This window comes from Dermacentor andersoni, chromosome 11 (assembly GCF_023375885.2).
Source record: "Dermacentor andersoni chromosome 11, qqDerAnde1_hic_scaffold, whole genome shotgun sequence".
Classification (NCBI taxonomy): domain Eukaryota; kingdom Metazoa; phylum Arthropoda; class Arachnida; order Ixodida; family Ixodidae; genus Dermacentor; species Dermacentor andersoni.
Genome location: NC_092824.1, coordinates 83,366,803 through 83,393,138, shown reverse-complemented (window position 1 = coordinate 83,393,138; position 26,336 = coordinate 83,366,803). Strand labels below are relative to the sequence as shown.

Here is a 26,336-nt window from a genome sequence, read left to right as displayed (position 1 = left end):
GGTAGTTTCTTTTCTGTGTAACACTTTAATACAAACTCCTCGAAGACAAAGTCTACGAACCACTTGTTCTCCTGTTTCGAAACATCGACGTTAAAGACCCTCACGTTGACGAAAGGCGAAGTCTAATCTCTCGTCAACACTGTGAAGTGCGTTCGCATTAACGGCTCTACGTCGGCCTTGGAAGTGCCCAGCAAAATGTACTGTGAAGATGACGATTCTATCGCGGGTTTTCACGGCACACACATCACCGCAGTCGACCGGGTCAGACTTAAACGTGTACGTGGTCACACACGCTTCTTTTCTTGCGTAGATGGCGACTCTGGCAGAGCGGTTGTCACTTCGTTTCGCGGCTGTTATTCCAACGTAGCCAGTCACTTCGGCGACTATGTCCATCCATGTTTACGAGAGACACAGCATCTGAACCTCGTTGAGCACGAAGTCATGCATTATATCTTTGGAACGAAGACCAAGCGATCTCACGTTGAGAGAGGCAAGCGAGATCGAGTGCGGTTCCCGCAACATGGCAAGGCACGCCTTCGTGATGGTGGCCAGGTGATGGAGCCGAGTTTTCTGTGGACCACCAGGAGAAAATAACCGGTTGGTAGAGGTAAACAGCTTCGCTGAAAAAAAAAAAAGTAAAATCTGCTGCCCTAGCTGTGGCATGCTTGATTCTCTGCAGAGCTAAAGATCGTGGGCTTGATCCCGGCCGCAGCAGCCGCATTCGGATGGTGCCGAAATGCAAGGACCATGCACTTGGATTTAGGAGCTCATTAAAGAACCCCTGGTAGTCAAAATTAATCTAGAGCCCTCAACTACAATGTTCCTCCTCAACTACGATGTTCCTCGTGATCTGATTGTGGTTTTGGCACGTAAAACCTCAGAATCGCATCTCTAAATTATACAGTAAAGAGCACCGTGCACATTTCTTGTGGTTGTGCTCTTGTACAGCAGCTGCAGTGGTCACAGAAAATGTGACCCTGCGTATCTTGTGATGTCATGATGCATCTACCTCCTGGGTACCAAAACAGGTACAGAAACTGGTACCCATGAGGTGGACATGACGAGATGCACTGGATCACCCCTTGGGTACCCCAAGGTATTAAGAACAGTAGTCCTGGGCACCAAAATCGAAACCCATTTTATAGGAAACTAGTTGGGGCACTTTGGCAACCTGCAAGGTTTAGATCAACGGTTTAGGACCTTCAATTACTGCAAAAGAATGAGAAATAAAGAATGTTGGGTCGGTACTCCTTTAATGCTATCTGAATGAGGAGACGAAGATGAATGCTGAAACAGCCATCAAAAATGTGCTTCAATATTAAGAAAAAAAGAGAAAGAAGTGATGACTTGCATGGCAAGTACACGGTGCTATGTACATTTAGTCAATATCCAAAGTTGCCGCTTTCCGAAATTAAGTACGAGTCGGCTGCCACAAATTCGATTCAGTTTTACCCCACTTTATTTGATGTCACAGAGTGCCATGAGCACATAGAGGAGAACAACAATAACTGGCTTGATGCATCTGTGTTATCATGTACAAGTCTGTAGTTCAGTAGTAATGGGAATAAAGGATGTCCGATTTTCAAGATGCACGCAACTGGTGCATAAGAGCACCGGGTAGGGCAAAAATGAAGATTTGCAAACTCCCCTCATGGCGAACTTGACAGTGCACGAGCTAGTTCACACAAATAGTGAACAGGGAGTTAGGCAATGTGTCAGACATGCTGATTTTGTTACTGTGCTCACTCCACTGTGGCATGCATAGAAAAATGCGACAACTGGAACTCAACACTCCAGATGTTGCATGATGCAAAACCAATGTCTTAGCTTCATCATTTTCTGCTTGGGGCAACGGGAGAAAGCAACCCTGAAGTTCTGACAAGTCCCCTTTTGGCACCAAATAGACGATGCGTGAAATTTGTTAAGCAGGTTTTCCATGCACATAAGCTTACCCTAAGCAAGACGAATAGGTTCTCTTCTAGTAGCACTGTTGAAGATGAAAAGTGTGCTTTAAAAATCTCGGATGTTGCGAGAAATGGAGGGCTGCAGGGTTGGTGGCACAGGCTGACCACTTTGACTGCTCATTTACAATTCTAGTGCGAGAGCTCAGCCACCTTGGTTAGGTCAGACGTGATGTATGGAAGAACACACTTGCGGTTTTCGCATGTCATCTATATTGAGCTGTGCAAGAGGACAGTGCTGCAAAGGATGAAGGCAGCAGCCATCTCTGGTCTGCCGCCACCTCTGGGGTTGGCCAGAGAGAGCAGATTCAGAGGCCAGGCATGACGTAGGCGATGTTGTTGAGAATCCTGGTGAGTGTTTCCTTTGAACATCCGTTCATCTCCTTTCCGACAGCCGTCAGACAGAGGAGTGGGCCTAGGGCACAGAGCGTTGAGTCAAGCAGGACGGAGAGACTCCCCGACACTGCTATCTGGCCCTGCAAGAGATAGGAGCAGGGTGTGCTCGTCAAAGCTGAGTGCTCGCCAACGCTGAGTGCTATAGTTTGGTACAAGGTAAGGAGTAGCAAACATCCACAGTCAAATCCCATTTTTCCTCCAGTTTCTTCCTCCAGATTACATCGTATTACGCAAAGATAGAACCACTGGTAGAGGAGGTGGTGTAGACCATTTATTAGAAATCATCTTGAGTTCACCATATTACCAGATTTTTTGCCCCTGGAATCGGTCTGGTCTAAGATAAGGCTTCATGGTCTTGTTGTTGCTGTTGGTGCCATTTACCATGCTCCTCACACTGACAGTGATGCCTTCAGTGAAATGAATGATTATATCTATGAAAATAGACTTAACTGCAGTAAGTTGGTTATTTGTGGTGACTTTAATGTGCCTGGGATAGATTGGCTATCGCTCTCTCCAACTGGCCGTGATAAGGCATTATACGATTCGCTCATTAGCACAGCACATCTTTTTTACTCGACTCAAACCGTGACCACGCCCACCCGTGAAGCCTCTATCCTGAACCCTCATTTTCATAGACGCACAACTAGCACAAGATGGTTATAGCTGAAGTGTTGTCGATGGACTATCTGATCACAAAGCTGCTTTGATTACGCTTAATGTCGCATGTGCGCCTGAGGAGCCATCCTATAGAAACATTCTTGATTTTTCCTGTGCCGACAACTCTATTACTGACATGCTTGCTTCATCGTTTGACGACTTCTTATCAGGTAGCAATTCTTGCAATGTTGACAGACTGCTGGCAATGTTTTGTGGCACACTAAAGCATTGCATACATCATTACGTCCCCTACAAGTGTATAAAGCGCAACGGTTGAAAACCTTGGTACACGCGAGATATAGTCCAGCTCAATCGCCGCATTAAGAGGCACCGGAAGCCCCGTAGCTTTCCTTCTTCCGATGGGAACTGCCTACCGACGTCCCTAAAAGCTACACTAAAAGCTAAAATCACTGAGGCAAAACATTTTTACTTAAACAATACTCTCGTCACTTACATGAAATAAAATTCAGCCAAGTTTGGAAAACAGTTGTTACTCCGGATCAGAAGCCCTCTTCATTTATTCTCGATGGTGTGCCTTGCTCTGATTATTCCACCATTTCCCAGGCCCTCAGCAATCACTTCAAGTCCGTTTTCACTTCGGACGATGGAACCACTCCCCCTTTTAATACCACCACAATATTATCCCCCATAGTAGCTTTCGGTGTGCACAACCTATTGCTAAATTAAGACACGAGCGAAGGTTCAGATGGTATTCCAAATATGTTCTTAAAACGTTATTCCGAGTGGCGCTCGCGATACCTAACAGTAATCTTAAGCAGTCATTGGAAACATCAACTGTACCTCTACTCTGGAAAAATGCTCGAATCATTCCAGTTCATAAGGACGGCAACAGGTATATCATAACAAACTATAGGCCAATATGTTTGATATCATTCTGCAAAAATTGTTAGAGCATTAGTACTTAACCTAACATAACTTTCTATCTCAGGCACAACACGGCTTTCGGTCAGGCTTTTCTACCAAATTACAACTAATTGAATTCACTCACGACATTCCTTCGGCATTAAACATAAGAGGACAGCTAGATGCAATATTTATAGACTACTCAAAAGCAATTGATACAATATGTCACAATAACCTTCTCTACAAACTCGGATTAGTCATTAAACAAGATAAGCTACTTGCCTGGTTAACTGATTATTTACGTTCAAGGTCTCAGTACGTTGATTTTAATCATTCACAGTCAGCCACAATCTATGGAACTTTGGGGGTCCCACAAGGCTCAGTCCTGGGACCACTCTTGTTTCTTATTTATATTAACGATGTTGTTGAGGCCATTGCTGACTCTTCCATTAAAATAAGATTATATGCCGATGATTGCATGCTTTATACCAGTATGAACATGAACTAATCAACAGAAACTAGATGAGGCATTTTCACTCTTCTGTGACTAGAGCGAGAAATGGCAGATGGCTATTAATTTTAAGAAAACTGTATCAATTACTTTTACAAATAAGTTTTACATATAGTTACAACTGTAATATGCTGGCCAGTACTAGAGAATATAAATACCTAGGCGTAACCTTCACAATTAATTTGAGATGGCCCAGGCACATAGATATAATTTGCGCGAAAGCACAGCAAAAGTTAGGCTACTTAAGGCAAACTCTTAAGAGTGCGCCTAAGGAATGCAAACTGACCACCTACAAAAGCTTGGTAAGACCAATACTTGAATACGCATCCACTGTCTGGTCCCATAATATAGTCTGTGATGTAGACAAACTGAAATCAGGGCAAAAGAAAGCTGTTTGATTTATTTTTCGCTGCTATGATAGCCTTTTCTCACCTTCCTTTTATGCAGCCGAGCTATCACTGTCACCACTAGCAATCAGACGTACAACATATTCGCACGAGCGCATTATTCTCCTGCACAAAATAGTTAATCAACAATCCCACATTATATCCCCCACTGTTTTCACAAGTTGTACACCACCCTGTACCAGGCGGACCCATCCCTTGAACCTTGTTCCCCTTAAACCATCCCTTCCTTTCTTCCTTCTTCCCACACACCATTGAACTTTGGAATAACCTTGAAGCGTCCTTGCGTGAACTGCCCCTTGATCAATTTGTTACTCAACTACCCAATTATGCGTGTTAATCTTTCTTTGTTTTCAACAACTTTGTACCCACTCCTGCTATGTCATGCTTATGCAGGATGGCAGTATTTGTAAATAAATAAATAAATAAATAATAATAATAATGAGGTTGCACATCTGACACGAAAATGCATTTGTTATATCCAATATTCATTATATAAGAATACACGCTGACAGTGACAAAAAGCAAATGGGTCGGCGTAAAATAAATGCAAATGCACTAATGCCTCGAATGGACCAGCGAAGGTCCATTCGAGGCATTGGTGAAGAAAATCGACCCTGAGAAGGTTAAACAGTAGTGTCGTTCAAATCCCCATCTCAGTGCCCATTGAACATAATGCATTTTGTATCCGCATAAACCGTACCAGCTTATTGCGCACGTATCGGTAAACGTGTAGTGTTTCTACTTTTGGTTGCAGAATCATGGCGGTACGTCGGCCCAGCAGAGCAACGAGCCTCAGAGATCGGAATGGCCTCCAAGCGCAAACGCAGAGGGCGCTTGGAAGGGTGAAGCCACATCAACATCATTTTCGCATCATGCCAGAGTCGGAGAGCATTGTGGCATATGGTTGTGGTGTCGTGTAAGCTAGAACAAAAACCGGGTGCCCAGCATAGAAGAAAAGTTGGACATTATTCGTGTTGTCGAATGTGGCATGAAGTCGGTCCTGGCACACGAGAGGGATTTACCGTTGACTACGGTGTGTAGCATTTCGAATGCGAAGGAGAAGTTGTTCAGCAGTGCTGCTGCGACCGTGAAAATACATCGGCTACGAGGTTCGTCTTTTCGAGGTTCGACTTTTCGCCATAGTTGCCTCTGTTATTGCTAAAGTGTCGCCTAACGAAAGTGACGAGGACGACATAGAAACCGACAACACGGGCAATTCAGGCCCGACCGTGGCAGACGCAGCTCGTTACATCGGCCTCATGTGGGTGCTTGCCGAGAAGAGGGGGCTGGCAGAAAAGCTGGCTCGTAGATTGAGTGAGTTTGAGGTCGCCATCATCGCTGCTAGCCTGCCTCAGCATCAAACGAAAATACAACATACTTTTGTCGCACTAAGTGAATAAATACTGCATGTTTCCTGCCCTTTCATCGCACTCTCTTGTAGTTTCGTTTTGGCAGGTAAGTGGATGATCTCGTGCTATTTCGGTACTACCATTTAGTACATACGCTTTCCGGCCTCCGGCCAACTACAGTTTAACAAGGTTTCACTGTACAGGGTATGTGAGCAATGTTACATTGCTGCAAATGAACGTAGCTTCGTCTTTAATGTGCAACTGTGCGATCACTTTTTTGGCTTCTCATTCATCATTGGAATTTGATCACTTTCTGAATTGCCTATTGGTGTGCAGAGGATGACAATTTTTTTTTTGACTGAATTGATTTGATGAGTTGATATTGATGAATTGATTTTGATTGAATTTGAATGGATTTTTTCGCAACATAGGTGGCAGTAGATATGCTATCATCTTCACTTTTGTTTGGCAAGGCTTTCTGCATTACATATGGCTTTATTCATTTCATGTAAAGCTGGCCATCACTATACTTTTGACGACACTAGATAACAGTGAGCAGCGACTTCTTAAAATTATGTTATTGAAATAATTCATATGATTCAAAACTTAGCCACTGTGGTACCGTTTCTTCAAAAATAGAAGAGTCCTTATGGGGTCAAGCCTTTGACTAACAGGCATAGTCAGCTTAAAAACTTAAAGTGTAATAACTATTACTGCTAAAAAAAATTATGTACCAGAAGCAGGGACAAAAAGAGGCATTGTATGTACCTCATGCTCAGTCAGTCGTTGACCAATAGTGCTCAGTGACTCGCCCAGGAGCTTCAGATGAGCAGCTACGTCGACTGGGCCAATGCCAAGTGACCGTGGGCCCTCTCCTGTAGAGGCCATGGCCCTGGCATCTTCCTGAGCCGAAACCAGAGTCGTGGCCGGTGTCGCGGCTCCCGAGGGGGCAGCTTTCGTGGCTCCACCTGAAGCCCGTCCCTGTGAGGCGGCCGTGGTGGTTGTGGAAGGAGCGGTGGTCGTAGCAGGCGTTGATGTGGCTGTGTTCGAAGGCCGTCCGGTGCTGATCAGCATTGAACCTTTGGTGGCCGGAACTTTGGCCTTACGGCGCCATGCCTACAGTCCAATGGAGAAAGTGAATATACCCAGCGCTAACAAAGTCCAAAAATAGTTAACATGAAAGCAGGGGCTGTATTATGGGCCGTCATTTGTGGTATAAGTATTACTTTCAGCAGACACTAATTGCTCAAGCAAACATTTGAAGGAGTATTGACACAAAAATTCTTATCTGGCTTCTTGTGCTTTATTAGGTGGCTGCTGACTCTGTAACGATGATGTGGTACCGAAATTTCTAGAATGCATGACAAATAATGAATAATACAATCTTTTAATGTGACCAATTCGAAATGCATGTCAAAATTAGTGCAGCTTCATTGCATAAGGCACATTGAAAGGGGCCTCTCCTTAGTTCATAAAAATCGGAACCGGTGGTAACATGTGATCAACTGACAATATGGCCCCAGAAAACATTTAACTACTGAACAGACTAACACTTCCCATGTCCTGAAAAGAAGGGAAAGCTTACAATTTTCTCTTTCTCTGGTAGCATCTTCCAGGCTTCTCCCAGCTTCTTGCTTATAGAGACAAAATCTGGAACATGCCCAAGCACACATTCTTTAAGTAATGGCATGCTCTGCACAGCTTTCACAGAGTGCAACTTTATATTTATTCAATGGCATTATGTTCAGATGATCAAAGACTGCCATACTCCACTGTAATTGAGATCTACATAATGTGAAGCACTGTGCATAGCAGCACATGATGCCAGTGCATATTGAGCAGGTGGAACCTTAGCGGCCCAAGATGCGCTTGGAGTTTTCCTGTTGTCCACTGTTTCAAGACTTTGAACAAGCAAATTAATGGATCAGCGAACAAATGAGCAAACATTTACCTTGTCAAGCACTCTACTACCTCATTTAAACTGTCGGGTACATCAAAACGCACGTGCCGCAACATCAGAATATACGTGGCACCAGAGCGAAACTTCATGCTGACTTCGCGCTGCTATTCAAGACTGCGTGTTGACACTGTTCATGCTCAATGTGCTTGGCTGGTCCTCCCCTGCTCTCTCGTGAGCAGCCGCCAGCCGAAGTGTCAGCTACTTCCCCATCCTTGACTGCAGATGGCAATAGTTGAGCCTCAAAAACAAGGAGGTACAAAAAAACTGGCTTGACTCAGAGAAGAATGCTTCACATTAACGCTGAATGATGTCTATTTAGTGCTGCTTTAGCTTATTTCGCTGGGTGGTCCTTCATCATAAGCAACAGGTATTCTGTTTTAGTACTCAAATTGCAAACAATAAAGTAACATAACTTTGTTTTGCCATTTCTTCTTATCTTGTTTAATAACTACACACATATCGTAAGGCAGGCTGCATTAGAGTCAGCTATCCCAATGAAACTTAAGGCAATGCTCCACAGTGTCTGCCGTACATTTCTCATCCACCCCAACCATGTCATAGATAGGCGCTGAAAATAATTAGCGTTCGATGCCAAATATGCAAATGCAGGTAAATTGGCATGCATACCCAGGTCAGGGTTGTCACTGACGATCCTGCGACGATATTCCTGGCACCACAACATGTATGCAGTCATGGGCCTCGTCTTTGCTTTCTGCAAAAGGAAATCATAAGCAAATAAAAGCTCGACTACAGTAAAATCTCATTCATACATTTTAGAAAAAAAAGACATGGCAAAGAAACATACTATCTAGCAAAACACACGATCCAATGCCACTAAAGAATGTTGCAGTTTCACCCGAAGGGCAAGGTATTCAACTAATACACAGAGTAAGGCTCATAGTTTTATGGGCAGTGTAAATCGTAGTAGACATCCACTTACTAAATAAAGTGTGGTGTTACGCTCCTTAAGACCTTAAGACACATGAACAGAGTTCACTCATGACTGCGAGTAGTTGCCGTCACAACACTGGCACAGTAAGCAGGACGCACGCGTGCACTTTTTCCAAAACCAACGTTTCGTTCTATCCCTTGCCTCAATATTTCAACATTTTAAGGCTGGAAACAGAGACAAGAACAATGCGTGAAACAAGAGCACAATACAATGGGAATGCACTGATGATTCCCATGTTGTTCACAGAAGTGACTCATGTGCAGGGTGTGGTGACAACTTGCATGCTCACACCAGAATTGGCTGATATGTACGGCCGGTCACCCAAAAAGACTTAATTTATTAGGAGGGGAAGGTGTGTAGTGGGTGACAATGAGCATCTAAGTCAGTTGCCAGCACCATGCACAATGACGATGGCAGTGACAGGCTGTGCTGGAGAGCGCTCTCATCTGGGCACTGGAATTCGAGTGTTGAACACGAGAGAATAAGGACATGTCACTCTCCCTTGCAGGATTGTAGAGACCTAACATAGGTTGAGAGGACAGTGTGCTCCTGCAGCTGTCAAATGCTCCTTGTTGTTGCCAGTCCTGCATGAAGGCTTTTTTTTTTTTTTTCCTTTTTGACAGCAGAGAAGTCCAAGGTTGTAGGACTTCGGCATGGTTAGGCACAAAATGAACAACACAGGTGGCCATTCACAGTACATTTTGCAATCACATTGTGTTTGTGAGACTTTTCATCGCCGAAGCAGCTTGCACTTTTGTGTCATTTGGGCGTGGACAAGCCTACGACCCATAAATGTGAGCAGTGAACACATGAAAGAGGCACTTTTTGGCGTCTAGTGCCACTCCAGCATTGGTTAAGCACTGCAGTACAGATTGAAGTGTCCAATTGTGCTCATGCTCATCTGAGCCCCACAGATGAATATCATCCATGTGGCAAACAACTCTGTTGATTCCCTTGCAGTATTTTATACATTTCCCTTTAGAAATACTCTGGAGTGGATGCGATCCCAAATGGCAGATTATTGTATAGGAAACGTCCAAAGGGTGAGGTGAAAGTGATTAGCTTCTTGCTTTCATTACTAAGTGGATTTTGCCAAATGCAGAAGTGGCATAAAGTTTTGAAAATACCGTAACAATACCAAGGCACCATGGATCAGTCCCAGTGTGCGCTCAACAGAAGGTGTTGGGTGCCATTTCCTTATTACATGATGGGTAGGTTCTGTAAAATCCATACAGACTCTGGAATATTCTGTTTCGGGAACAACTACCATTGGAGCACACAACCCCGCGAGTTCATCAACTGGTGAAAAAATTAAATTATTGGGTTTTACGTGACAAAATTTTTCTATGGGGCTGTGGCCTAGTTAAGCCGTTCCGAAAAACAGCTTTTTGTCACAGTCGTTCTTCCTGTATCATTCACAGAATGAAAATAAAGGTTGATTGATTGATTGATTGAAAACCACCATTTGCTTATGAGGCATGTATTAGTGGGAGACTCCGGAATAATTTGGACTACCAAGGGTTCTTTAATGTGCACCTAAATCTAATACACTTTTTTTTTTTTTTCATTTCGCCCCCACTGGCCATGGCTGGGATTCGATCTCGCGACCTCCTGCTTAGCAGCCCAACACCATAGCCACTAAGCAACCATGGCGGGTCACCAACTGCTGAATCGACTCAGGTGCTTTGCAACCGCTGTAGCTCTAGTCTGGTCTTCTCGTAGAGAGGTATGGGAATGTCAAGTGACCTAATTTAGTCCAGCGGTTGTTTTCGAACCTAATTCCCTCAGCATAGCAGCCCAATGGTCTCCCAATGACCATGAAAGTGGTTAGACACGGACAAAATGGGTTAGGTTAGGAATACCAAGGAATACCAGCTGTGCGACTGCATGGCAAAGGTACACTCTATCTAAAATGTTCATTCTGTTCACTATTCTTTCTTTGTCTAACCTGTATCCGCACAGGTTTTCACATGATCAAATGTTTCCATATTTCGTGCACTTGGCATATAAATTTATTATTATCATTTTCACATGGATGCTTTTAAATGCGGTTCTCTGGACTCTATCCAAAATGTTCATTCTGTTCACTATTCTTTCTTTGTCTAACCTGCATACGAACAGGTTTTCACATGATCAAATGTTTCCATATTTTGTGCACTTGGCATATAAATTTACTATTATCATTTTCACATGGATGTTTTTAAATGCTGTTCTCTGGACAAATTCCACTGTGATGGCTCAATCATGTTTTATATCATAATGCTCAGTCACATTCCCTGTGCACTGTCACACACCAGTGGTTCGTTGGCCCCATCAAGATATTTGACAAGGTTTTCTTGCCAAGGAGGCAACCAACAAATTTATACACGTCCAAAAACTAAAATTGAACTGAAAATTGAAACTGGCCTGGCGGCTAAACTCAACAAGCATTGAGGCGAGGAAATGGGGGGGGGGAGAGTTCTTTAAAATTCGGGACAGAATAGAAGCGCGATTTTGAATACAACTGAAGGTGCTCGATCAAGCTGGTACGTTCATAAAAATGAAAGAAAAGAAATGTGCCACACTGTTTTCGTGCAAGTGCAAATTCGGTAAGCAAGAGTGCAGGCTCACCTCTTTGGCAGGTGCCTTCTTGGATGCCGCTGGTGCCTTAGGTGGGGCAGGTTTCTTGGTGCCCTTCTTGGGAACGGGCTCCTCGTACTCCGGATCATCGTTGTTCTTCTTGACTGGGCGGCTAGCCTTGGCCCTGGAGGTAGTGCTCGCTTTTCCCCTTGCAGATGGTGCTGTCCCGCCCCGCTTGGGGGGTGGCCGCCGCTCCTCTTCCGCAATCACCAGGTGGGAGTCCCGTGTGTCGTCGTCGTCATCATCATCGTCATCATCGTCGTCGTCATCGTCGTCATCATCATCGTCACTTTCCTCGACGTTGATCATGTCGGCCCTGGGTTCCAAGTGGTGCATGGCTCGCTGCATCATTAGAGAACAAATGCAGCAAGCTCAGTCAGCAGCAGTGAATGACTGAAAAAATATTTTGAATATTTTTGTTTCGTGGCTGCACTAGTTAGAAGGAGGACTCTGGGAAATAACAGCTTTACTTGTCTTCTAGTGAAAGAATCCAGGAGCATTCAGAGCTAAGGGAAGATGAAAACAAGTTAAATTACTTCTTTAGTTTTTCTTTACAAGACAAAGGGCGCATAATTAGAAAATGTGCAGATACGAAGGTCTTCCCTCACAATGGGCAACGTGTTCCTGTTTTTACAACTGGCCCACAAATTTAATCCAGGGGAAGCAAATGGTATGAAACCAAACGAAAGCAATGACGCTAAATCACGCCTTGTCGCACGTCATCATAACAAAGTCACATCTGGCACAAAAATACCTTTGTTACATATTCAACCCCTTTAATAAACATAGGCACAGACATCGATAAAGCAGATTTTAGATTTGCCGCATTTGCTTGATTCCAATGCTACTTCGATTGTAATGCACACCTAACTTTTCATGGCCAGAAATGGAAAACGCAATAAGCTTGACCATAATGCACAGCCCAATTTTTATACTTGAATTTGGAATACAAGCTAACCCTGAAACACAGAAAGCCATTGCAACATATGGCAGACAAAGTGGCTTGTTTCGAGTAGTGTACAAGGGGTCGACCAGCCCATGCGAGAGCGGCGGAACTGAATGTGCACCTGAGTCTGCATAAAGCGGAAGATCAAAGACTGAGATGAAGATGCGTTTCAGCCAACAATCCGGGAACCCACATTCCTTTTCCTCCTAATCCCTGACAGCAGCCTAGAGCCGTCCCCTTCCTTTAAATGCAGGCTTTATTCATTCTTTATTCATACTTCCAAAAATGCAAAGTTCAGTACGATCAATTGTTCCCAGATTTTCATGGCAAGACATAGAAAAAGCAACTTCTGTTTGCTTGGAAAATAACACTTCAAAAAACTATGAGGTCGCTGGATGTGCAATTTGGACACCACGGCCTAGGAGATTGGAAGGTGGGATAGGAGATCGGGGAGTGGGATTTCCACCACCTATTACAGTTTTGCTATCACACTCGTATCTAACACGTTTCACACTTTAGCGAAACTTTTTGGAAAAAAGTGTGTTAGGATTGAATAAGTACAGCACTTTGTTATGTCTGACAATTTGAACTGACAGCAGTGTTGCCAGTTCAGTGTCGGCATTTTCATCAAAGTGTCCAATACTTGCATACAACTTTTCTTGACTATGAAGCAAAAGCTATGGGGGTACATGCACTCGTATGCAATATAGTCCTAGAGAGTTTAGCACCAGTTTTGGTTTCGATTTCTTTGCCCTTGCACAGCTCCATTACTTTTGAAGGCAAACACAACTTGGCATGAATTTCTGAAGCTGGTTGATGTTTACAGACATCTCGTATGTATCGAGTTCTGAACAGCAACCAAGGCAGCTGGCATCGGAGCCTCGAAGCGGCCATATGACCTAGCACAAATGAGAATGTGCTACCGTTGCAGGCATCTGTAGAGCCAGCGCAGCATAAGTCAGCTTGCTAACTCGTTTGACACAGCAACGGTTGCGATATTCAAATAGGTTTGCCTGCTTTCTGCATAGACATTGCGCACACTTGTTTTGTGTGCTTCGACAGCCATTTGTTGCTGGAGTTGGTCTTCAGTCTCTGAGAGCTTACAGGCAGGACATGGAGCGACGAACACTCGCGCGTAAAATGTGCGACGGTATCACGTGCATGGTAATCAAAAAGGGCAAACTAAAAATACAGAAGTTGACAGTAGTGAAGCAGGAATAGATGGAAAGACGGGGAGGTTAGCCAGTTCTCAGACCGGCTAGCTACCCTGTGCTGGGGAAAGTGTGTAAGGGGAATAAAAGATAATAGAAAAGAGATGTTATAAAGAAAAGGAAAGATGAGCAAAAAAAAAATTAACGAGGAAAAAGGAAGGAAAGCAGAATACAGCACAGTTTAAAGTCTGTCTCTAAGACCAATTCTCCACAAGAAGTACAACAATGCTTTCAAAGCCTTCTGGGCTGAGGACGGTCTTGGCCGGTCTCCCAGGACCCATTACTCCAACAAAGGGCGTTTGTCAAGACTATCTAACACTTTTGAAAGTTCTTTCCTGGGTGCACTGATGCAGGGACACTCATAGAGAAGGTAGGCGATTGTTTGCTTGCATCTGTTGGCCATTCTAATCCAAGATGAGTAAGCATTTGTGAAGGCTATGCCAAGCCACAAGGGACACAAAAGCATCTTATCAGCTCTACATAGTCCTGACAGAAGATGTAGCCATATATTTGGATCCAACTTGTGGAGACAAGTGTTGGTAAATTGCGTAGAGTCCACTGTGCAAGTGTAAGTTCATGTGCGAGCGTCCGAAGCTCTGTAGCTGTGCCTGTTGTGGATAATGGTATAGCTACACAGTGGAGGCCATCATGAGCAGATTGGGCGGCCTCATCTGCACGGTTGTTTCCGCAGATAATGCAATGGCCTGGTATCCACTGATAAACTATGTTGTGTTTTTTCTCAATTGTGTGGTGAAAAGTTGACAGTCACTTTAGCATTTGCTAAAGAGGACAAAGGTGAAAGCCTGCCCATTCATGAGACATTACATTAATTTATATTTTCATTCCAATGTGGGGTTACTTCCTACGACTTGTTTTCTCACACCAAAGGTTGTGGGTATGAGTGGCCTAATTAACTATACTTTAATTACATGCCTCTTAATTAACTTTCATCCTAATTAACACCAAAGGTTGCAGGTGTGGCTACCACCAAAGCATGTAGGTTCAAGTGTCTTAATTAAGTATACCTTAATTAACCATGCCTCAATTAACGTCACCATAATTAACACCAAAGGTAATAGGTTTGACTCTTGTCCTTCACGATGTCAAGTAGAATCCAACTTGGAGATATGGCTGGATCGCTCGTGGTATCCCCATGTTGGGTTGAGGGTTCGAGTGCCTTAATCAGCTTCGGCTCCCACCAAAGGTCGTGGGTTCGACTCTCGATCTTCACGATGTCAACTGGAATCCAACTTGGAAATATTGCCGGTTCGCCCCTATCTCCAAGCGGGTTCGACTCCCACCAGAGGTCAAGGGTATGTGTGGCTTAAGTGACTCTTTCTTAATTAAATGTGGTTTGATTCACAGGGGTTCCGAAATCTTAGAAAAATTCTTTGTAAGGTACCTGTAGTATGCACAGAGGCCCAAAAGCCTGAGCACATCACATCTGTTGGCTGGTCGTGGAAATGCGACAATATGCAGTCTTCTGTGAGTCTGGTCAAATACCACAGTAACTAACAATGTCAAGGTTCAAATGTAAGTTCAGCCTGTCACCCCAGAATGCTATGCAATGAGTTCCTGCAAAACATAGAAATAAATAAAACAATTTGAGTGCATGCTCACCTGTCTAGCTTGCTGGCTGGCCTCAAAGTCGGTGTTACCAGCCGCCACGGCTTTGGCCTGGGGAAGCATTTGAAAAGTCGGCTTTTTGCCCTTCTGCTGCTGCATCTGAAGGTGTGGAAGTGGCCTACCATACTCCATCGAATCATCCGAATCTGAATCTTCCTCTGAACTGGTCTCACTGGACTCCGACGACGAACTCGATGAGTCTGGTGGAAAAGGGGAGGATCAGGGCCAGGTCAGAATCGCATAAGTCCAGAGAAATCCATTTGCTTTGGCACCGGTCATTAGGAAGCAATCAAGGGCTTGCTTCTACACCACCATACGGAGCATGTGGTTTAATGGTTAATGAAGCTTATCATTGCTTATAACCAGTAAATTTAGTCATACTATTTATTTTAGCTCAATGCTAAGGAGAAGGCAACTCACGTTCGCATCCTACAGTAACCTTCTTCAACCATCTTATTCTGCTGACAAGTCATTTGCAGCCATTGAGTTTTGGAACAAGATCCCATTAGGTATCAAGCAAATAATGATTTTTAGAATGTTGAGAATCTTTATTTCGCATTCAGTACTTATATATAACAAAGACAATTGATCATTCATTATTGCTTTTTAGACAAAAGCTTTTTTTCTATGTATGATGATGATGATGTGTGGAGTTTTATGGCGCAAGGGCCAGGTGTGGCCAAAGAGCGCCATGTCTGTGGTAATCAGTTTGCGGTGTAATTATGATTGCTATGAAGTTGGTGTGAGGTGGCTGTAAAGAGGCCTTAAAATATACGCTCTAAAGTGCGTAAAATCTGTATGATAAAATTATGGCGATGACGTATGACTTGTACTATGAAAATTTAGATGCATATAAAAAGAATGATACGATAGGTAAAATATATCACGATTATAAGAAATGCCAGAGCACTACTGCCTCCTTAGAGCCCTTGAAGCACAAGGGCCTGGAGGCATGTGCTACGCAAAACAATTATCGCAGTGGCATCCTCTCGAGAGAGGAGGCACTACGAATTCATGGGACTAATAACATGTAAGACGACATCTCTGAGGAAACCAAGCACTGAGTCTGTATTAAAAAGCGGTACTGGACCGAGAAACATTAGAGGATGAAGAGGAATGTGCTGTCGGTATGCTAATGAAAAATGTTTCTTTCTCTCAGATTCGGCTTCCCGACACTCCAGGAGGACGTGGAGTACGGTCAGCCTCTCCCCGCATCTACCACAGGTTGGAGGCTCACTTCCGGTCAGTAGAAAGTTATGGGTGCCATATGTGTGTCCTATTCTGAGACGACAGAATAGGACATCTGTTCGGCGCGATTTTGTAGTAGAGGGCCAGAATCCTAACTGTGGTTTTATCAGGTGGAGCTTATTATCCGTTTCCGCATCCCACATGTGTTGCCAGTGATCTCGCAGCCTCCTTCGCAAGAGAGGCCTCAGATCTGTGACAGGCACCGCAGCGGTAGGGTTAACCGCTTGCAATGTGATTGATGTGGCCATCTCGTCCGCCAGAACGTTACCTTCGATTCCCCTATGGCCAGGGACCCAGCATATTATGATATTCTGGTTAGATGAGTACGCTTTGCACAAGACCGAATATAATTCATTAAATACGGGATTTTTATGCTTGCTGAGTGACATTAAGGCCTTCACGACACTGAGAGAGTCTGTATAGATCGCCGCTTTTGGAAGTTTCGATTTTCTTATGTGCTTTACAGCAGAGAGTAATGCGTAGGCCTCGGCCGTAAAAATACTTGTTTCCGGATGCAGTACATCGGATTCCGAAAACGATGGGCCGACGGCTGCATAGGATACCCCGGCATTTGACTTCGAAGCGTCTGCGTAGAACTCTGCGCAGGAGTGCTTGTGCTGGAGTTCTAGGAAATGCATTCGGATTTCGGCCTCAGGAGCGTGCTTTGTAACTTTTATAAAGGATATGTCACATTGTATCACCTGCCACTCCCAAGGAGGTAAGAGCTTGGTTAGGTGCATTAAGCGATGCTCGAGGAGTGGGACATGCATTTCATCGCTAAGCTCCTTCACACGCAGCGAGAAAGGCTGTCTTATGGAGGGACGATTGCCGAAAAGTGTAGCGCACGTCATATCAGTAACGGTATCAAAACATGGATATTCAGGATTAGAGCGTACTTTAAGGAAATATGTATAGCTAATGTATGATCTCTGTAGGTGGAGAGACCATTCATTTGATTCTACATATAGACTTTGTATGGGACTCGTTCTGAAAGCGCCAGTGGCCAATCGGATTCCTAGATGGTGGACAGGATCTAGGATCTTTAGTGCGCTCGGGGCGGCAGAGTTATATACTACAGCACCATAATCCAATCGAGACCGAATTAGGCTCTTGTATAGGTTCATTAAGCACTTCCTATCACTACCCCATGTAGTCTGGGATAGAACTTTTTTACTAACACCTTAAAGGTTTTGTAATCCAAATGGTATCTTTAGTTTTTGTTGCGTTTACTATTATCCTTGTGCCCTTTGTTACTTGATTACTTGTATAATATGTATTTTACTGGTATTTTCCATATATTCATTTTGTTATTATTTTATCTTATATGTTATGCTGTACTGTTGCACCATAGTCTTAAACTAAGTTTTTGTATACTATAACAGGAGGTCTTCTGTATATTCGTATATCTGTCCATGTATTTGTACACACATTGTATGACTAAACGAATGATTAATTGATGCCACCTTGCAAATCTCATGCCACAAAAATTTTTCAAAACCTTTAAGTGGAGTTATTACACTGATATGTGGCTTTCTCTTTTTCCGCCTCTGCTAGCACACTGGAAGCTGCACAGAGAAGAAGCCGAAGGGGGCAAAGCCCCGCCAAAGAATTGAGTGTCCTGGTGGTGAAAAGGCTCATCGCAGCACCCCAAGGTAACCACCGTAGACTAAGCTACATGCCACGCCTATCTTGGAGGCTATGCGCAGCCAACGTAGCTAGTAGCTAATAGACAGGCAGTGCAAAGGTGAAATGATTTTTCTGTCTTTTTGAGATTGCTGGACATGCGTATGTTTCATTTATTTAGCTAAAGATGGGCAATTATGAAGCACTGGGAATGTTCCCACGGTTGTGAAATAAGCCAGTTGCTGTGGGTGGGTGTAGCTGCTTGCAGTGACGCTGTGTGACGACATTGCGGAAGTGAGATCAAGCAATTTTTTTGCTCTTTTCAACACGGAAGTGTGAATTTCCTGCTACATACGGTGCACTAATATTTGGCTCACATGTTCACAAGAGCCTCTTGTACAGATCGGCAACATTCTTTCACTATGTTTAAAAAGTGTTTCACGGAATGAAGTTAATTTTGACGCAATTTCTTCTTACTTGTGTATATGCACCTGATGAAGGCCGCTAAAATTGATGCGTTTCTCAATTGCCTTTTGGCATTGCATGACCAAAAGTTTAATGTTATGCGGGGTTATATATCCTTCAATTGTACTGTCATATTGCTACATTAAAGATGTTTTAAAATCAAGTAAAGCAGATCTTGCACTCCTTATTTACTTCAAAATGTCTTCCAGATTTGAAAACTAGAACAAAGAAAGCAAGCAAAATTACTGCAGCAGGTTGAACATCCTCGCACCAAGCAGGCGAACTGAATGCAAGCACGTGTCTGTCTTTGGTGATGACTGGCAAATGACATGCACGGTACCTTCAGTTATGCTTTGGGCATGCACTCTGCTGCTTGCGTTTCATTCGACGCAGATAGTACTTTGAATGCTACTGCGCTGCATGAATTTTGGAATACGACAGGCCAATGCAGACACATCAGGATTGAATTGCCGCCGGAATGCTTGCCCCCACTGGATCAGCCAATGCAGGCCCAATACACTGCAACAAGAGCTCCACGTACTTTCGTTGCAAACGGGGCCTGAATTTCCCTCCATCACTTCTGACGACACTTTCACTTTGGTGCAATGCAGTGTCTGGCACGATGACTCACTATAGTTGTAGCGGGCATCCTGTCAATTGGTTAGCAAATCAACACGCAGTGAAAGTGGCATCCCCAAAAGTGATTCATGGAGAATACAGCTGCAGCTCAATCAGGTGTTGACGACAAAATGGGACCAATATCAGGCAAGCAGACTGGAAATGCTCCAGCCAAGAAAATATATGTGACCAGGTGCTGGTGCATCCCTGCTACGTTGCAGTAATGTGACAACAGATATATAGTTTGCTGACGCTTGATCACAAGAGGAAAAGAGGCAAATGGGACACATTCACTTTGATCCTGATTTGCTCACTCTGCTTTCTCCTAAAGCGTCAGTTTCATGTAACGATCGCGTTAACCTGGTGCAGCATGCTAGGCGGGCGGCCCGTCATAATCTCTCCACATTTCGTAAAAAGGTTACCCCCTCTCTCTCTTTCTAGCAAAGACGTAACCCCCTTTTCATCTTGCCAAGAATCGTGTCCGCCCTTCACAGTGAAACGTGAGTGTCTGTGCTCGCATCCTAATCGCGGCCGGCGAGATTAACTTAAAAGAGGCTTTGATTAATTCATTCATGTGGTTTAACGTCCCAAAGCAATTGTGGGGCTCAAAGAGGCCACGATGAGGGTCGCGGCTAGCAGAAAACGTACCGTCCGCGACGTTGCTGGAGCCATACAACTGCTGGTGCTGAGCCACAGGCACCGCTTTAGGGGCCGTCGGAACGTTCAGGTAGCCGGACTCCTGGATGTTCTGCAAGTTCTTCAGGTGTATCACCCCGTCCACGGCCCTCGCCTTGACTGGACTCGCCGCCGATTGCGCCGCTTTGGTCGCCGCAGCCTTGGTGATCTTGATGGGAGCCACTTTCTTCTCCGGCGGCTCGACCAGCGGATCCGGCTCGTCAGACCGCGGCCTCTTCTTGCCCTTCGAAGGTGCGTCGTTCAGGTCGAACGCGTCCCAATCTTCCATTTCCATTAACTTGGCCGACTTCTTGCGAACACGACCCGATCTTGAGATGCCGCCGCTAGCCATGGTTTCGTCTTTTTCTTCCTTCCTCTGGAGGATGCTTGACGAACCGGCTAGTGGTCACCCGAGAAAAGTGAAAGTCGCCCTACACAAGCAATTTGAACAAGTTTGCGGAAACTGAGCCTCGTTTAATGATGTCGCCCGACGACGCTTTCAGGTTTTCTTCGAGAGAGTCCCAGACGGAGGGTGGAATGATTTTATGAGCTTCGATGCGACAGACTTGCGGACCAAACTCTTGTAGTGCGCGCCGCGCGCAGTACCTGATGAGTAGGTCGCCGCCACAATGACGCCATAGGCACTCGAGTCCCGCTAGCTGGATAGCTCGCTCACAGGACCTTTGAGCAGAGAAAAGTAGCGTCCGTGGAGCGGTAATCACAGCAGGATGTTAAAGATGAACTGCGCGACGACGCGCCAGGACGATTTGCGACGCTGAATTCTTGTCAAAACAATAACAAAAACAAAACCGCCATGCGCCGAACGACATGGCCGGAAAAATGAAGCTCGAAGTTTCGTATATGCGGAACGTGTACAAAATTTTTAAATCTAAAGCGTCGTTGCATTTCTTCACACTTTGCAGCTGAAATTTTAGTGCAAATACCTTAGTATTGCATTACAGACTTTTTGCGCTGTAGGACGAGACCTTCATTTGAGGGATCGCCAGCCATTTGTGCGCAGGCGCGAGTAAGAGCGGGCGCGAAAGAGAAAATCTGGGGGCTTTTTTGCTCCTTGAATTTGCGAGTCTATGCGACTCTGCCTAGGCGGTAGTGCTGAACTTAGCATCGTAAGTTGGCGGCTCGACGCAATTATATTTATTAAATGGTGTTGTTTGGTAATTAAAAGAACGTGTCACTATTTCGCATTATTGGCGGCTCCTCCAGGACACCAAAGCGGCAACGGGGACATCAAAGCTAGAAGCCGGACTGGTCCGTGGGTTAGGGCTCGCAGAGGCCTGCGCGTGCCAGGGGAGTATCGGCGGACAGCCAGTTTTTTATGCGAACATCCCCTGCACGCTTCGGCCTCCGCGGCCCCAACCCACGGGCCGCCCTGCTTCCAGCTTCGATCCCCCCGCTACCGCTTGGGTGCCCCGGAGATCCTGCGCCGCCAGCTTTAATATAACCTCAGGTGCTCTCCTGAGGCCTCGGTTTGCCGGTTACATGTACCCGCCTGGAGCAGTGCTTGTAAAAATGCAATCTATCGTCGCGACTAACAAAAGGACCCGCGACTTATACAACACAGTCAGAACCTTGCCCCTTCAGAGACAGTGATCACCAAATGGGGCGTCCGCGCCTACTGCCTCGCCGCGCGGGCAGTCAGCGGCAGAGCGTAAACTCGGTCCCCCTCCGCCATGCCGGCACGCCTAGGGACAAACGCACGCTACACGCGCAAAGAAACTTCTCCACCGTAGTGCCTAGGCAGAGTCACATATTCAAGGAACAAAGGCCCCCATATTTTCTCTCTCGCACCCGCTCTTACTCGCGCCTGCGCAGAAACGTCGAGCGCCGTCAAAAGCGCCACGCCCCGCTGTACTTACTAGCAATTGTAAAAACACGACCCGGTCAGCGCCAAGTTGTAATAGTCTTTGTTGTTGAAAAATTGCTGTGCTGTTTCGGTACAAAACGCGAACTGCAATTTCTTGCATCAATATTCGATCAGGTAACGTACTCAGAATCGCTAAAGGCGGCTAGCCACCAGCGTTAGTTGATGCTCTGTCTATGCGGAAGGTATGTCGGGAACCGACATTAGAAAGTGCCTCATTAGAAATTGAGTTCTCGATCGTATTGCTGTTCAGCCTCGATGTTAAATAAACTAATATTTTTGGAAACACACACGTACATGAATGAATTATGGGGTTTTACCTGCCAAAATCACGATTTGATCATGAGGCACGCTATAGTGGGGGGGGGGGGGGGGGGGGGGGGGGGGCTCCGGATTAATGCAGAGGACACAGGCGCTTTTGCATTTCGCCTCACCGAAATGCGGCCGCCGCGGCCGGGATTCGGTCCCGCGACGTCGTTTAAGAACAGCGCATGAACATCGCCGCTAAGTTGCCACGGCAGGTGCATATATATATATATATATATATTGCAGTGTAGGAATTATGCTGGCCCCGTAGGAATAACTTCATTAAAGAGCACGACGTATATTATTGCTTCTGCTGGTGGACCAGCTTTTGTGAAGGTTATACATTGAAGTACAATATATATATATATATATATATATATATATATATATATATATATATATATATATATATATATATATATATATATATATATATATATATATATGTATATGTGTGTGTGTGTGTATAGACACGTGTACTTGTCTTTATCGGGCGACACGTTTCACCGCCTAACAAATGTTATCGCAAAGCGCAGGACGCGTCTGCATGTTTCTGAAGTTTCTGGAGTGTTATCGGTGCTTCTATCCGCTGTCTGTTGTCGCCGAACCTTGTGTTACCCGATTTCATCGCGTGACGCGAATGGTGTGGAACTTTGTGGAAGACACGCGGGTCCCAGCGATTAGTCTGGAACTTTCGACGACTGCTGTATAAAAGCCGTCGCGCTTAATCCGCTGATCAGATTTTCGACGATCGCAGACTGTGTTCGCCGCTGTCACAGTTCTTTGAGTGTAGCCTGTCTTTGAGGGCACAAATTCGCCCAATAAAACGCTATAGTTTCGTCTTTCCCAGTTTGGCTGCTTTCTTCACCGTCACCACCACGTGACATATATATATATATATATATATATATATATATATATATATACGCACGTGTGTGTGTAGAAAGATTTGCGGCGATTTTTAAAAATAAATCAAGAAAATTGTCGCAAATATGCAACTTTCTTGCATAGAAATGGGCATTCTGCTCCAATGTACGGAATACCACTGCACGAGCCATTGGTAGTGCATAGATTTGACTCTGGCGAAGAACGGGACCAACGTTGTACCCGAGTCGATACCATAGCGGCCACAAGGCTATCGTCACCACCACCATCACGACCAAAACATAACGACCCCGCCGATCAAGGCATTCTGCGTGCGTACCTTTCGTCACGACGACCACCCATCAAGACAATGAAGTACCTTTGTTAAAAATTCCGTGTCACCTCTGTGTCGTGTGCTAAAGAGCTCCGCTGGTTGTCAACCTTCTCAGAGTGGAATGGCTCACGATTTTATTTTTCTGTTAAATTTGATTCCTGTGTCATTTAATTGAAGTTCTCAGCCAGGATAAAAAAACTGAACTCTGCGCCACTCGAAGACACACTTGCGTGCGTAATTACACGCACTTTCAGAGCGCTTGCACTCGTAATTTATTGTAAAGGCCTCAATTAAACCGCCCGCTTTGAACTTTGCCCACACACATATATATAGCTTATTACCTCGCCCTAATTGCTTTCACCAAACATAACCAAGGTGCCTCGATCGGTTATTTCCCCGAGGGCGCCGGAAGAACGTCAACATAACACATGGAAATACCGAAAAAAGGAAGAAGAGAGGATAGAATAGTTTAATTATGCCACAAACTTTAGAATTTGTAAACAGATTGTACTTCACATGGCCCTCATTTTAACTGAATACAATGTTTTTGTAACGCAAAGTTATCTTGGGACATGGGGGAAGTACAGCTGAAACGGCTGCGTGATCGATACGACCTAACGCTTGTTATGACGCATGAAAATAGGAGAAAAAAAAAACGAGGGTGCAATAATAATTTGCAACGCTTACGATTGAGCTGGGAACGCGAAAGTTTCGCCCCACATTACGCTTGACGTATTTCCTATTCAACGAATTTGAAGTTGGCGTCTAGGAGTGTGGAGTAGATTAGGACTCGGTGAAATATTGTGGATAATGGCGCAGCATGGCACTATGCAGCGCTGTAGTAAACAACATTTTACACAGGCTGTAATTAGCCTACACATATTAAACATTTATCGTTCGTCTCTCGTAACTTGCTTCTTATTTCAACGAAATATAAACACCGTTCCTCCCATAGTTCACTGAGGAGACCGGGGAACGATTACATGCCTCGTATAAAAACCTGCCGGATTTGGCCCTTCCAGGAATGTTGGGCAACTTTTTAAGTGTTTCTTATAACGCCTCACAACGCGGTAAAAAAAACGAGGTTTAGCAATGTTAATATAACCCTCTAAATGACATACACTACAAAATTTGTCTGTATACAGGGTGCTTCACGTAACTTGTGCGAAGGACTAAAAAAATAGTGGTTAGCCGAATCTGAATGAAGCCAAAGGCATACGGTTTGCCGTCGTGTGGCGCTCCTTAGAGAATTGTTTACATTCCGCTTAATTAGGTGATTAACGAAAATCAATTATGCGAAATTTTTAATATTCATTTTAGGGCCAAGTGCGTTGCGTTGTCGAGGGGTTTCAGAAACGGCCGATCCTTCTTTCTTTTCTTTTTTTGGGGGCAGCGCGCGCATGTTGCGTGTCGAGTATAAACCCCATGCAAAGAACAACGACAAGCGACGCGATGGCTGTCGCGTTCGCTCGTCGCCGACAAATCGTACCCCACACGAGCGACGTCTCCCCGGTGTTGCCTGTATGAGTGCAGAAAAAAAACTAGCGTGACGTGTGCTTTAGTAACTTACGTAGATGGTGTCTCACTGCAAGAAGCAGCATATAACATATTTCTGAAGGCCCTCCAGTAGGTTCCCATCCTTGCACTATAAAAATTAAATCGTTTGCTCGTTCCGTGCCACAGTCGGTACTTCAGTAATGCATGTACACCCGGCCACAAAAGTTTACGGACCACAGGATCTCAGAAAACGCTCAATTCCCGACCAGCTTGTAGCAATAGTCAGTAAAATTGTATGCGGCAATGTTGTTAGCATATTCTAGTAGAGGTCCTATATGCAAATACCAGGCTGCTTTGTGAGGTTACGGAGATATTCAGCTTTCTGTCAGATTTCATGGTCCGTAATATTTTGTGGCCGGCTGTACGTACGTAGTACATCCAGTTCCAGCAGTTCCAGCTTCGCGCTGTTGGCTAGTCGCTCATAGCACTTCCTGGCGACGAGCGACGAATTGTAGATTTGCAGCACCGAGCGGTCGTGCGACCAGATCGAGCGATCTGTTCAAGCGACGGCCCGATCCGTCGCTCGAAGCAGGCGCTGTCGCGCACGAAATCGCGCTCATGGGGTTTAGCCTTAAAGAAAGCCCGCAAAATATGAAATAAAGCCACGTGACTGCGCTCGTGCGCTATTGTATCGCAGCGTTCTCAACCGTGCGTCGAGCCTATCGCTTGTCAGGGACGACGGCGCTTCGTTTCCCACCTCCAAAGATGCTGACGCACTGCGAAGCCGACGACGCACTGCGAAGCCGACGACGCACTGTGAAGCGGCCGCTTACTTCGCCACGGTCCGCGTGCACAGTCCTTTCGCACGGAAGTACTGCGCAAACCGCGCACGGAAACGCTGCAAAAAGAAACGGCAATACACCCAGCGGCGGCGCGCTGGCAAAATTACTACTCCCATTACTCTAAAGCAATGAAGCATTGCATACCCCTTTCAGCAGTTGTAGTGGTTTTCAACAGCTTCGCTGGATACTCACTTTCGCAAGGCTCGGATGGCAAGTGATTTGCTTTGCTTTTTTTTTGCTGGCCCTCAAAATATACGCACAGCCACAGAAACCAGCAATGACTGAGCGTAACCCGCATCGATCAGCCTCATGCCTTGTTCGTCAAAACTCGAGGCAACCAAATGGTTGCACGACTTCTTTTGGTCATTCTCGAAGCACAGACTAGCAATTTAGAGCGCGCCGAGTGGTGAGGGGAGGAGGTGTTTACGTTGCACGTGGGTCATAGTGCCAACAAGAGTGATCAACACACAGCGACATGCGAAGTTCCAGAAAGCGCGGGCTTTCGAAAACAAATTCGCCGCAA

General features: G+C 45.0%; 1 protein-coding gene across 1 annotated transcript; it reads right to left on the bottom strand.

Annotated features, from left to right (window-relative positions):
* Window positions 1-1,236: 1,236 nt before the first annotated feature.
* LOC126517795 (uncharacterized) lies at window positions 1,237-20,897 on the bottom strand. The gene is made up of 7 exons (XM_050167591.3): window positions 20,062-20,897; window positions 15,454-15,659; window positions 11,668-12,018; window positions 8,733-8,817; window positions 7,731-7,795; window positions 6,914-7,261; window positions 1,237-2,437 (listed from the first exon to the last, which is right to left on the bottom strand). The coding sequence occupies exons 1-7, from the start codon at window positions 20,438-20,440 to the stop codon at window positions 2,270-2,272; spliced, it is 1,602 nt and encodes a 533-aa protein (XP_050023548.2). The 5' UTR covers window positions 20,441-20,897; the 3' UTR covers window positions 1,237-2,269.
* Window positions 20,898-26,336: the final 5,439 nt, after the last annotated feature.

What these genes read in the sequence shown, in the direction of transcription:
- LOC126517795 (XM_050167591.3), bottom strand. Translation starts at nt 20,440, where the DNA reads ATGGCTAGCGGCGGCATCTCAAGATCGGGTCGTGTTCGCAAGAAGTCG. An exon ending in CAGTGACAACCCTGACCTGG is followed by an intron (nt 7,796 to 8,732) that starts GTATGCATGCCA and finishes GGCATGTTCCAG; the next exon opens with ATTTTGTCTCTATAAGCAAG. An exon ending in AACGACTGACTGAGCATGAG is followed by an intron (nt 2,438 to 6,913) that starts GTACATACAATG and finishes TATCTCTTGCAG; the next exon opens with GGCCAGATAGCAGTGTCGGG.